The 13,938-nt window shown below is 45.0% G+C and overlaps 1 protein-coding gene across 1 annotated transcript in view; it reads left to right on the plus strand.

The window, feature by feature from the left end:
- The first annotated feature begins 4,155 nt into the window (after positions 1-4,155).
- LOC140128254 (complement C3-like) overlaps positions 4,156-13,938 on the plus strand; it is a 44,902-nt gene continuing 35,119 nt past the window's right edge. The window contains exons 1-7 of the mRNA XM_072149814.1: positions 4,156-4,261; positions 8,304-8,493; positions 9,651-9,813; positions 9,929-9,999; positions 10,370-10,461; positions 13,647-13,726; positions 13,815-13,902. Coding sequence (XP_072005915.1) covers positions 4,197-4,261; positions 8,304-8,493; positions 9,651-9,813; positions 9,929-9,999; positions 10,370-10,461; positions 13,647-13,726; positions 13,815-13,902 — 749 coding nt within the window. The 5' untranslated portion in view covers positions 4,156-4,196. The remainder of the gene's footprint in view (positions 4,262-8,303; positions 8,494-9,650; positions 9,814-9,928; positions 10,000-10,369; positions 10,462-13,646; positions 13,727-13,814; positions 13,903-13,938) is intronic.

Here is a 13,938-nt window from a genome sequence, read left to right on the forward strand (position 1 = left end):
GCTGGTGAGTGGTCACATATGGTATAATGTTACTTAATCAGCACCTGGGACAGCAAGACGTGAAGTGATGACATCTATAGAGAGGCTGTGGCCACATGGGCATCACCATTTTTTCCCAAAAAATGTAACATTTTTTATGATGTATCAAAACATAATAAAATCTTTAGAAATGTGGTTTAAAAGTAATCATACTCACCCAATAAATGTTTAGGAACTCACAGTGAAATGGAATTATTTTCACAGGTTCCTGATACATGACATGGGAAATGAAAGGGGTTGACCAGATAAAATTTATCAGCCGGGTTGGGGAGGACTCTTTAAAAATATAAAAGTGTACTCACCTCCTCCGGTGCTCCCGGTATGCCCTGGTGCAGTCCATTGGGGCTCTGCTCCGACAACATTTGGGTGGTTTGGCATGCCCTCCCTTCACCTGTACCAGCGCTGTAAGAGGAGTACAGCTTTATCTTTTTTAAAAGCCTTCCCCAGCCCAGCTGACACATTTTTATTAGAGTCGGACAACCCCTTTAACGAATAACCTCATAGCTCTGTACACCGAAAAATAAAAATGTTATGGATTTGTGTGGAGCAAAAAAATGAAAGAACAAAAGCAAAAAAGGGCCCGGGTGTTAATGAGTTAAGGCATTTTTCTACCCTGGATGGCACTGCATGTGGTATCCTGACTATCACGCAGTGTACATACTGTACACTATTTCTCTCAGTCCGGTGTTGGTAGTTGCCATGGTACATAATTATTGCATAGAGTGAGCACCATTGTACTGTATATCCAGTGAGTAAATATGGACTCAGAGGTTGGCATCCCGCGTCTATTCAGATATGTGGCAGACACACAAGGAAGTGACCGGAGAGAAATGGTCCATGAAATACAACAGCTTGACTGTCCATGTTCTCACTTTAGGGCAGTATATGGATCTTACCTTACACTGGAAATCTATAGGTCATGGCATCTACCATCAAGAATCTACTAATCTTATAGATTCCCCAAATCTAATCACCTTTTATCATTTTCTATATGTTTTTTTACCTTGTTATTTTTAGGCAAATTACCGGCAGAGGTTAATGGGAAATAGAGTAGGCTCTGTGAGATCCTGAGCCACGGTTACCCCACTCCATGAGGATGAATGCACGCTGGCCGGCCCCCGCAGGAAGCCGGCCCCCGCAGTGGCTTCCGATGCATCGCTGGCTCCTTGAAGCCAGCAGGGGATCAGGAGCTTCTGCGCATGTACAGAGTTCCCCTCAGGCTGGAAGCCATTGGGGGTCATTTACTAAGGGCCCGATTCGTGTTTTCCCGACATGTTACCCGAATATTTCCGATTTGCGCCGATTTTCCCTGTATTGCCCCGGGATTTTGGTGCACGCGATCGGATTGTGGCGCATCGGCGCTGGCATGCAAGCGACGGAAATCGGGTGGCGTGGCAGAGCGAAAACCTGACGGATTCAGAAAAACCGCCGCATTTAAAACAAAAAAAGTGTCGCTTGGGACGCGCTTACCTTCACTTGGTCCGGCTCGGTGAATTCCAGCGCGTTCAGATGCTTTTCAGCGCAGCAGCGCCACCTGGTGGACGGCGGAGGAACTACCTTAGTGAATCCCGGCCGGACCCGAATCCACCGCAGAGAACGCGCCGCTGGATCGCGAACGGACCGGGTAAGTAAATCTGCCCCATTGTATCTGCTACATTCACAGGCGGCATGGACTTGCAGGGGGGCTGCTCTGCAGAGGCTACTCCACGCCTCAAATAGTTTCTGCAAGTAGTTTGGATAAAAGTAAAATAAAGTATAAAAACACAAAGGTTAGGTTTTAGAAAATAATGAAAGGAAATGATGGCTTAGTCAGATTTGAAGATGTTAAACCATAAAGAAACAAAGAAAAAAATCAAAGTAATAAATAACTGATCACTGCGGGTCAGACTATTGTTACCTTCACTGATCTGACCTGACCTATGGCACATGAGGCTACAGGGATGTAGACATGAATTCCTTGAAGGTCCATAAAGCTAATGTACCCAGTTATGCAGGATGACCATGTCTCTATGATCTAGGTCAAAAAGATCTTAGGCGCCCCCTTCTACCAATCGCTGGAAGTTCCAGTGGTTGTCCCCCTGGTGATTACACAGGTTGATGGAGATTAAGGTTTTTTTTTACCACTTAATGACTTCATTTTTTGAAACCAACTGTTGTGTCTTCTGATAGGAAAGTAAATTGGGGTGACTTCACCAGCTGTGACCCATTTTATTACTTTATTTTAATTACGTTATTCATTTACACCCGTTAGTTTGTTTTTAATTCCTTATATTCCTTAAAAAAAAGTTGAGAAATTAAAAATTGAAAATCATTACAGTGTCTATACCATCAATCCATAGAGGACGCCCTTCCACTGGCAGTAACTGGGGGACTGTCTGCCTGCAATATTACAGGGGACTGTACTGGAAGTACTGGGACCATTCTCATACATGTATTAAGGAGGCACATGGCGTGAGCTATTATGGCCTCTTTATTAAGTTTTATAAAGGGACAGACTACCTGGGCTACATGGACCACTCCGATGACCATCATAACGTAGCACTAACTGAGCTACTGGGTGCACTCTGATGTCTGTGGTAAGGTGGCAACTGGCTATGATAAGGCACTGACTGAGCTACCAGGACCACTTTATGACCATCTTAAGAAAAGCACTGCCTGAGCCACCAGGACCAATCTGATAATTATCATAAGGGGGAACTGCCTGAGCTACTTGGACCACTCTGATGACTGTGATAAAGTGTCACCTGGCCTGAGCTACTAGGACGACTACGCTGACCGTCATAATGACACACTGCTGAGCTACTAGGAACACTCTGATGACTGTGATAAGGGGGCACTACCTGAGTGTCCAGGACCACGTTGATGACTGTGATAAGGAGACACGGGGCAAGCTTCCAGGACCACTCTGATGATCATGATAAAGAGGCACTGTCTGAGCTTCCAGGACCACTCTGATGATTGTTATAAGGAGGCACTGTGTGAGCTACCAGGACCACTCTATGACCATCATAAGAAAGCACTAACTGAGCTACCAGGACCAATCTGATAATTGTCATAAGGGGAACGGCCTGAGCTACTAGGATGACTCTGCAGACCATCATAATGATGCACTGACTGAGCTACTAGGACCACTCTGATGACTGTCATAATGAGGCAATGGCTGAACTACTAGGACCACTATGATGACTGTGATAAGGGGGCACTACCTGAGATTCCAGGACCACTCTGATGACTGTGATAAGGAGGTACTGTCTGAGCTTCCAGGACCACTCTGATGACTGTGATAAGGAGGTACTGTCTGAGCTTCCAGGACCACCCAGATGACTATGATAAGGAGGCACGGGGCAAGCTTCCAGGACCACTCTGATGATCATGATAAAGATGCACTGTCTGAGCTTCCAGGACCACTCTGATGATTGTTATAAGGAGGCAATTTCTGAGGTTCCAGGACCACCCTGATGACTGTTATAAGGAGGCACTAAATGAGCTGATAGGACCCCTCTGATGACTATGATAAAGTGGAACACGGCCTGAGGTACTCGGACTCAGGTCCCTCTCTGCTTTGCATTAGAAATGACCTACTAGAAAAACTACAATCAGTAATACGGGTGCTCTCTGCTGGCAATAATAAGGGGGACAATCTATTGCAAGTCCTGAGTAAACCTTCATGGTATTAACAAGAGTTTACTCTGCTATTAAGGGTGCAATCTGTGGGAATTACTGACAACCATCTCATTCTATCAAACAGGACAGTCATTCAGCTTCTCTCTGCTGGCTCTTCCAGGTCAAAACTCATGTCTGGAAGAAGAGTTCACTTTGTTGCCATCAATTGGGGAATCTACTAAGCCGGAGTTTCAGGGACACTCTGTTGGAATATTAAGAGAGGTCACTTTCTTTGGGTGAAACTGCTTGAACCACTTTGCAGACAAAGACTTGTGACCCTATAAAGGTCATATTTATCTTAATCCTTTCCGTGTTGAGGAGCAGTGGGGATCTACAAGTCTCTGCTGATGGGAACCCGTCCAGCTCTATTTGCATATTGCACCTTGGCAGCAGAGCCTCCAGCTATTTATATAGGACGGAGGCCATGGAGAAGATTTGCTATATAATCCTGTCCAGATCAGGGACCCACTTCATATCCCAGCAGCACCGCGACCATGGGGTGCAGAATACTTGCTCTCGTCCTGCTGGGATTTCTGGGAGAGTCGTATGGACAAACACGGTGAGTATTTATATGTGTATGTTGTATTGACTTATACAATATATAAAGCATGATATGTAATTCCATAGTATCACACCTGTGCAAGGGTTGTATCTGGTATTGCAAGCCAAATCTAAGGAGCAATACCATATGCAACCTGTAGATAGGAGGGGCACTGTATCAGCACTGCACCAGAGGAACACATGTCCAATAACCACATTCAAACAAACTACATTCACTAAACTCTCTCCTCTACAATCTATTCTTAAGGCTCATCTTTCAGACCAAACACTACACGGTTGCATCCAGTTTGTGCCGGTCACTGCATTGGCTGTCCGTCTCTTTCCTATACAGTTTAAATTAATCACCCTCATCCACAAAGCTCTGCACAATACTGCACGTCCATACCACTCCTCTCTCATCTCAGTCTATCACCCAACCCGTGCTCTTCGATCTCTCAGTGATGTAAGATTATTCTCTTCCTTAATTCGAACTTCCCCTTCAAAGTTTCAAACGTGCTCTTAAAACCCATCTCTTTAGGCAAGCCTATCACACTTGCTAACTGCATGAAATGTCAACTCACCCATTACTAATCCATCTTATGTCCTCCTCCCATCTGTTATCTAGCAAACATCTGATATATACCAAGCTCTAGACTTTTCTGCAGTTGGCCCTCCCACATTGTTCAAATCAAACAAAATTGGTGTCAAGCATTCCTGCTGGTTTGTGCAGTATTTTTGTTTGTGCCACTATAGTTTTTAAGATATTAATAAAAGTTTTGAGAGGTCAACCAGGCCCCTATCTTTACCCAAATCAAACAAAACTGGTGCCAATCAATTGTGCTACATTTGTTCTGGTTTGCGCTGCTCAATAATTTGTTTGGGCTGCTATTGTTTTGAAGATATTAATGAAATTGTAAAGGTCACTGTTAATTAACTGTTTGATTCAGTTAATGGGGGGTGGGGGGGTGGTGATGATGATCTTTTGACCTTTACAATTTTGTTAATATCTTCAAAACAAAAGCAGCACAAACAAAATATTGAGCAGCACAAACGTGGCGCGATTGTTTGGCACTAGCTTTGTTTGGCACTAGTTTTGTTTGATTTGGGTAATGTTGGGCTGGTTGACCTTTGCTGACCTCTGGAAACTTTTATTAATATCTTAAAAATGATAGTGGCACAAACGAAATTTACTGCTGCACAAAACAGCACAAACATAGCACAAACGTTTGACACCAATTTTGTTAGATATGAATAAGGTGAAGGGGCCAACTTCACTCAGGTCTTCTCTGCAGTTATTTTCACAATACAAATGTATATAAATGTTGGCTGATGGCTGGTTCAAGTATCAGAATTTTCATCATCTTGTGTCACCCCTCCTGTTCATAGACTGTAAGCTCTTGTGTCACCCCCTCATCCTCATAGACTGTAAGCTCTTGTGTCACCCCCTCATCCTCATAGACTGTAAGCTCTTGTGTCACCCCCTCATCCTCATAAACTGTAAGTTTTTGTGTCACCCCCTCATCCTTATAGACTGTAAGCTCTTGTGTCTCTCCCTCATCCTCATAGACTGTAAGCTCTTGTGTCACCCTCTCAGCCTTATAGACTGTAAGCCCTTGTGTCACCCCCTCATCCTCATAGACTGTAAGCTCTTGTGTCACCCCCTCATCCTTATAGACTGTAAGCTCCTGTTCCCCCCCTTCATCCTCATAGACTGTAAGCTCTTGGGTTACCCCCTCATCCTTATAGACCGTAAGCTCTTCTGTCACCCCTTCATCCTCATAGACTGTAAGCTCTTGTGTCACCCCCTCATCCTCATAGACTGTAAGCTCCTGTGTCACCCCCTTCATCCTCATAGACTGTAAGCTCTTGTGTCACCCCCTCATCCTCATAGACTGTAAGCTCTTGGGTCACCCCCTCATCCTTATAGACCGTAAGTTCTTGGGTCACCCCCTCATCCTTATAGACTGTAAGCTCTTGTGTCACCCCCTCATCCTCATAGACTGTAAGCTCTTGTGTCAGCCCCTCATCCTCATAGACTGTAAGCTCTTGTGCCCCCCTCATCCTCATAGACTGTAAGCTCTTGTGTCCCCCCTTATCCTCATAGACTGTAAGCTCTTGTGTCACCCCCTCATCCTCATAGACTGTAATCTCTTGTATCACCCCCTCATCCTCATAGACTGTAAGCTCTTGTGTCACCCCCTCATCCTCATAGACTGTAAGCTCTTGTATCACCCCCTCATCCTCATAGACTGTAAGCTCTTGTGTCACCCCCTCATCCTCATAGACTGTAAGCTCTTGTGTCACCCCCTCATCCTCATAGACTGTAAGCTCTTGTGTCACCCCCTCATCCTCATAGACTGTAAGCTCTTGTGTCACCCCCTCATCCTCATAGACTGTAAGCTCTTGTGTCACCCCCTCATCCTCATAGACTGTAAGCTCTTGTGTCACCCCCTCATCCTCATAGACTGTAAGCTCTTGTGTCACCCCCTCATCCTCATAGACTGTAAGCTCTTGTGTCACCCCCTCATCCTCATAGATTGTAAGCTCTTGTGTCACCCCCTCATCCTCATAGACTTTAATCTCTTGTATCACCCCCTCATCCTCATAGACTGTAAGCTCTTGTGTCACCCCCTCATCCTCATAGACTGTAAGCTCTTGTGTCACCCCCTCATCCTCATAGACTGTAAGCTCTTGTGTCACCCCCTCATCCTCATAGACTGTAAGCTCTTGTGTCACCCCCTCATCCTCATAGACTGTAAGCTCTTGTGTCACCCCCTCATCCTCATAGACTGTAAGCTCTTGTGTCACCCCCTCATCCTCATAGACTGTAAGCTCTTGTGTCACCCCCTCATCCTCATAGACTGTAAGCTCTTGTGTCACCCCCTCATCCTCATAGATTGTAAGCTCTTGTGTCACCCCCTCATCCTCATAGACTGTAATCTCTTGTATCACCCCCTCATCCTCATAGACTGTAAGCTCTTGTGTCACCCCCTCATCCTCATAGACTGTAAGCTCTTGTGCCCCCCTCATCCTCATAGACTGTAAGCTCTTGTGTCCCCCCTTATCCTCATAGACTGTAAGCTCTTGTGTCACCCCCTCATCCTCATAGACTGTAAGCTCTTGTGTCCCCCCTTATCCTCATAGACTGTAAGCTCTTGTGTCACCCCCTCATCCTCATAGACTGTAATCTCTTGTATCACCCCCTCATCCTCATAGACTGTAAGCTCTTGTGTCACCCCCTCATCCTCATAGACTGTAAGCTCTTGTATCACCCCCTCATCCTCATAGACTGTAAGCTCTTGTGTCACCCCCTCATCCTCATAGACTGTAAGCTCTTGTGTCACCCCCTCATCCTCATAGACTGTAAGCTCTTGTGTCACCCCCTCATCCTCATAGACTGTAAGCTCTTGTGTCACCCCCTCATCCTCATAGACTGTAAGCTCTTGTGTCACCCCCTCATCCTCATAGACTGTAAGCTCTTGTGTCACCCCCTCATCCTCATAGACTGTAAGCTCTTGTGTCACCCCCTCATCCTCATAGACTGTAAGCTCTTGTGTCACTTCCTCATCCTCATAGATTGTAAGCTCTTGTGTCACCCCCTCATCCTCATAGACTGTAATCTCTTGTATCACCCCCTCATCCTCATAGACTGTAAGCTCTTGTGTCACCCCCTCATCCTCATAGACTGTAAGCTCTTGTGTCACCTCCTCATCCTCATAGACTGTAAGCTCTTGTGTCACCCCCTCATCCTCATAGAATGTAAGCTCTTGTGTCACCCCCTCATCCTCATAGACTGTAAGCTCTTGTGTCACCCCCTCATCCTCATAGACTGTAAGCTCTTGTGTCACCCCCTCATCCTCATAGACTGTAAGCTCTTGTGTCACCCCCCATATATTTGTACTCTGTAATGTAATATTATATTTATATCTGTCCCCTGTATTTTGTAAAGCTCCAGAATATAATGGCGCTATAAAATAAACTTTCTTGTTCTTCGTCTTCGTCTTATTATTATTATTATTATTGAAAAGGTTACTGGATATTTAAGATTTTCCAATCCTCAGATGTGTCCTGATCGCACCCAGCGTGCTCCGCGTGGATACGGATGAAACCATCATGGTCTCCATAGAAGGACATACATCCTCATCTGTTGATATTACGGTCCAGGATTTCCCAGAGATGAGATTCATGTTGGCTCGGAGTCAGGTTTCTGTCAGCAAAGACAATAACTTCCTGGGAAAAGCCACAATAAAGGTCAAAAATATAAATAATCGACTCCATTTTTCATAGTCAATAGAATAATTCCTTCCCCTTCACATTTTTTCTCCCTTCCTCCAGTTTTTTTATTCCTTTCCCATGCTAATTGCCTCCAATAGTTCCCCCTCCCCTATTTTTAACCCTTCCTCTATTTCTTAGCTTCGGTATCCTTTCTCAATTACTTAGACTCTTTCCTTCCTTTCTTCCTTCCTTTCTCCTTTTCATCCATTCCCTCACTTTGCTTTCCCTTTCTTTCCTTCTCTGATTCCCTCCAATGAACATCCCCCTCCGTCTTTGGAACTCTTCATATTTCTTAGCTTTTTTATCATTTCTCAATTAGTCTCTTTCCTCCCTTCCTTCCACCCTTTTTCGTTTCTTCTTTCCTCCCTTCCTTCAACCCTTTTTCGTTTCTTCTTTCCTTCCTTCTTTCCGTCACCTCCCCTTCCTTAAGTTCCCTTCCATTCCCTCTCTCCCTCCCCTTCCCTCTCTCCCTTCTTTCCATTCCATCCCTCCCCTTCCATTCCCTCCCTTTCTTCTTTCCCTTCCTTTCCATTTCTTTCCCTCCCTTTCTTCTTTCCCTTCCTTTCCATTTCTTTCACTCCCTTTCTTCTTTCCCTTCCTCCCCTTCCTCCCCTCCCTTTCTTCCTTCCCTTCCTCCCCTTCCTCCCCTCGCTTTCCTTTCCCTCCCTTTCTTCCTTCCCTTCCTTCCTTTCCTTCCTCCCCTCCCTTTCCTTTCCCTCCCTCCCTTACTTCCTTCCCTTCCCTTCCTCCCCTTCCTTTACATTTCCTTCCCTCCCTTACTTCCTTCCCTTCCCTTCCTCCCCTTCCTTTACATTTCCTTCCCTCCCTTACTTCCTTCCCTTCCCTTCCTCCCCTTCCTTTACATTTCCTTCCCTCCCTTACTTCCTTCCCTTCCTTCATTCCTCTCTGATTCCCTCTAATTATCATTTCACTTCCTCTTTTCTACACTCCCTCTATTTCTTTTGTATCCTTTCTAGCCTATTTTGATTCCGTTTTTTCATTCTTCCCTCTGATATTACTTCCAGTAATCCTTTGATTTTTTGCATCCTCTTTATTAGTTTTCGTCTCCCTTTTTCTCTTTTTCTTTCTTTTCCTCTGTTGTGTATAATGAAATAAATATTCTATCATTTCAGATTCCATCACAAAATGTAAACCCAAACACGAAGATGAAGCAATTTGTCACTATCAATGCAAGATCATCAGCGTGTTCCCTGGAGAAACATGTCCTCCTGTCCTTCCACAGCGGCTACATCTTCATACAGACTGACAAACCCATCTACACCCCGGCATCCAAACGTACTGTCTGCACCGATATATCTATATAATACATATATTATACATAGTAATCCTTGTAGTACTGACATATTAGCTATAGTAAGACTATGTTGACCATGATGTTTCTATCTCGCAGTTCTATATAGGATCTTCCCATTGAATAACAAACTGGAGTCAAAGAAAACTAAAGTGAAAGTGGAATTCCAGGTGAGCCAAGTGGTAGACATGGGCCATAGAGTATATGGACAGCCCTAAACTGGGCTCAGCACTTAAATCTACAATCTAGGAGACATGAGCGCCCCCCGTTGACTGCTTATACAAAACTTTGAATTTCTATGTTTAATCAGTGGGTGTTGTGGAGTGTATAATGCTACGGCTAATGGCATGATTTATAGATGGGTGAAAGGACCATTGTGGTGGAACTCATGGGGAACCCAGTAGCTGTCACTGACATGAATGTACTTTGGTTGTCCATAAATTAGGACCTCAAAAAAACCTGTCTTGGCCTTTTGTAAAACAATGAAGATAAAATTTTATTATAATTATATTACTTGGATTTTCTTCTTTCCGGTTCTAGAATCCACAAGGCATCATTGTAAAAAGAGAGGATATTTATCCAAGTCCAAACGGGTTTGTCTCCAAGAGCAATGATTTGTCAGAGTTGGAGAGGTAAGACGCATATCTAGACAACATTGAAGATTGGACTGATGTACAATCTTCTTCTTCGTCCCATGTATTAGTTATTATATGTAGTCATTGATAATTAGTCAAATACTGTCAAAGCTGAGAATTCTTTAGATCCACTGAACCAATCTAAGAACTTATTATGGAAAATCCAACTCAGTAGGATCTGCTGAGGTTAGACTACTTTCATTTGTGTTGGTAGGATCCAGCTCAACGGATGATACTCTAAAGCAACATATTAAGACACTGGGGCTCATTTACTAAGAGTCCTGCGGCCGCGATTCTGTCGGGTTTTCACGAATATTTCCGATTTGCGCTGTTTTGCGCCTAATTGCCCTGGGTTTGGCACGCGTGATCGGATTGTGGTGCATCGCCACCAGCTTTCACGCGACAGAAATCAGGGGGCATGGCCATCGGACAACTTGACGGATTCAGAAAAATCGTGGAATTTAGAAAACAATTTGTGTAGCAAAATCAGCACTCACATGCACCAGGAAGAAGAAGGTGAACTCCGGCGGACCTCAGAGGGGGAAGTGACACATGCAGGATATCGGGCGCAGGATCTTAGTGAATCCCGGCAGACCAGAATCCTCGTCGGACAATGCGCCACGGGATCGCGACTGGACCGGGTAAGTAAATGTGCCCCACTCTGTCCTTAAAGAGGACCTGTAACCTAAATTTTCGGCACTAGGAGCTGCTTACTAAAGTAAGCAGCTCCTAGTGCTTGATCAAACTCCGCAGTGTTAGAGTGATAGCGTTACCGAAAACCTCCGGTAACGCTATCTAACACTGCGGTGGGGTACAATGTAATCATCGGACAGCTCACAAAGCTGTCCGATGTATTCATGAGGGGGCGGTCCGATGCGCTCCCTCTTTCCCGGACCGCCCCGCTTGCTCCATAGGCCGGCAGTGACTGCCGCGCGCTAGGTGGCAGTCACCGCCCCTAGCCACGCCCCAACCCCGCCCCCTCATGCATACGTCGGACAGCTTTGCGAGCTGTCCGACACTTACATTGTACCCCGCCGCAGTGTTTGATAGCGTTACCGGAGGTTTCCGGTAACGCTATCACTTTAACACTGCGGCGTTTGATCAAGCACTAGGAGCTGCTTACTTTAGTAAGCCGAAAATTTAGGTGACAGGTCCTCTTTAAACAGATAAATAGGGTCTGGTTTCATACAACTGGCCCAATAAATATAATCTAATTCTCTGACAATGGACTCTGGTATTTCCTTTCTATGGAGGGTAATTAGAAACCATCTGCCAATCATGACAAAGGTTACCAGGTAAATGTCCCCAAATCAAGGGTCCTCAAACCTTTTCCTGGTATGGAGATTTTATGTGGCAAATCAAGACGAATCTGAAATATTTTCAATATTCCAGAATCTAAAAACTTTGGAAATTCGTAATGAATACAATTTGTGACAAACCTATTCCCTACCATTGCAACCCTTAGTTTCTCTATACCAATTTTAGAATCCATCCAATTGATTTTGGAGGGACTTTCCAACATTTCAAAATTCCCTCCAAGCCAGAAAATTAAGGTTTGCTATTAGAGATGAGCGCGCACTGAAATGCTCGGGTGCTCGTTATTCGAGACGAACTTTTCCTGATGCTCGAGTGCTCGTCTCGAATAACGAGCCTCATTGAAGTCAATGGGAGACCCGAGCATTTTTCAAAGGGACCATGGTTCGGGAATAAAATGTGTTATTTAATTGAAAAAGAATGTCTTTTGATAAGTTAGCAGATGTATGCAAACATCTGCAATCTATTCTTCACTGTTCCGCGCGTATATTATCTCACGACAAGTTAGCAGATGTGAAGAACAGTGAAGAATAGAATAAAAACAGTGAACACAGTGAACACAGGATCATTTAAGTGAAAAACGCAGTGAAAAACACCGTGAAGAATAGATTGCAGATGTTCGGCACATCTGCTTACTTGTCGGGAGATACTCTGTCCCGGGATCCGCTCCTCTTCTTCCACTGAAGTCTCCCCGATCTCTCTGCCCTTCCCAATGTCTCTCTGCCCTTCCCGATGTCTCTGTGCCGTTGCCCAATGTCTCCATGCCTGCCGGTGCCCTGCTGTCTCCGTGCCCGCCGCTGCCCCGCTGTCTCCGTGCCTGCCGCTGCCCCGCTGTCTCCTTGCCTGCCGCTGCCCTGGTGTCTCCGTGCCTGCCGCTGCCCCGGTGTCTCCGTGCCTGCCGCTGCCCCGATGTCTCCGTGCCTGACGCTGCCCACGATGTCTCCGTGCCTGCCGCTGCCCACGATGTCTCCGTGCCTGCCGCTGCCCACGATGTCTCCATGCCTGCCGCTGCCCCGGTGTCTCCGTGCCTGCCGCTGCCTGTGCTGCTCCCAGGTGTCTCTGTGCTGCTCCCCGGTGTCTCTGTGCTGCTCCCTGGTGTCTCTGTGCTGCTCCCTGGTGTCTCTGTCCTGCTCACCGTGTTCTTCTATGTGTTCTTCACATACTATTTTGTTCGCACCGTTCCGCGCATATCTTCCAACAAGTAAGCAGATGTGCGGAACATCTGTAATCTATTCTTCACTGTGTTTTTCACTGTGTTTTTCACTTAAATGATCCTGTGTTCACTGTGTTCAATGTTTTTATTCTTCACTGTGTTTTTTTAATTAAATGCTCGATCTCGAGCAGGGGAAATACTCGTCCGAGCAATGAGCCGTTACGAGTACCTTAATACTCGAACGAGCATCAAGCTCGGACGAGTATACTTGCTCATCTCTATTTGCTATTCCCAATGTGTAGAAAAGTGTCGAGCTAAGTGAAAGCTGGATCTGAAACTAAAGAGGCTACAGCCTTTACAATTACAACACATATTCAGCCCTGAAGACATACTCCAGGCCGAATAGGGACTCTCCAACCAACAGTTCCTTACACTGTTGCCATGGAGGTCTTCCAAGCCATATTTCTACCCATATTAATCTGAATATCCTACTAAAGCAAATTACAAAATGTCAAACACTCCCAATAATTATTTAAATTGACTTTTAACCTTTGAGAGATTTTTGAGAAGCAAATGGTGGAAACCTTCACATTGGGGACACATCTACATTTCATAAATGGTCCCTCTACCTACTTGTATAAAGATTTCTCTACAGTAATGATAGGAATTGATAAAATTCAACATAGATAACACAATATAACAATCTTGTCTGCAGTCTTGGTGTCTGGACCCTCACGGCCAGGTATGAAGACTCTCCGGAGAACTTCACCACCAACTTTGAGGTCAAAGAATATGGTAAGAGGACAGGAGTACATGAGAGTTACTCCTGGTGTAATGAACTACACAGAAACTCACAATGGCTATTTTTATGTCATATCATTAGTTCTTCCAAGCTTTGAGGTTACTATAAAGACCCTGAAAAATTTCATGTATCTTGAAGACGATGTGTTTTCGGTGACCATCAATGCACAGTGAGTAACTTCAACTATTCTTAACGGCACTTTTTC

This window comes from Engystomops pustulosus, chromosome 4, assembly GCF_040894005.1.
Source record: "Engystomops pustulosus chromosome 4, aEngPut4.maternal, whole genome shotgun sequence".
Classification (NCBI taxonomy): domain Eukaryota; kingdom Metazoa; phylum Chordata; class Amphibia; order Anura; family Leptodactylidae; genus Engystomops; species Engystomops pustulosus.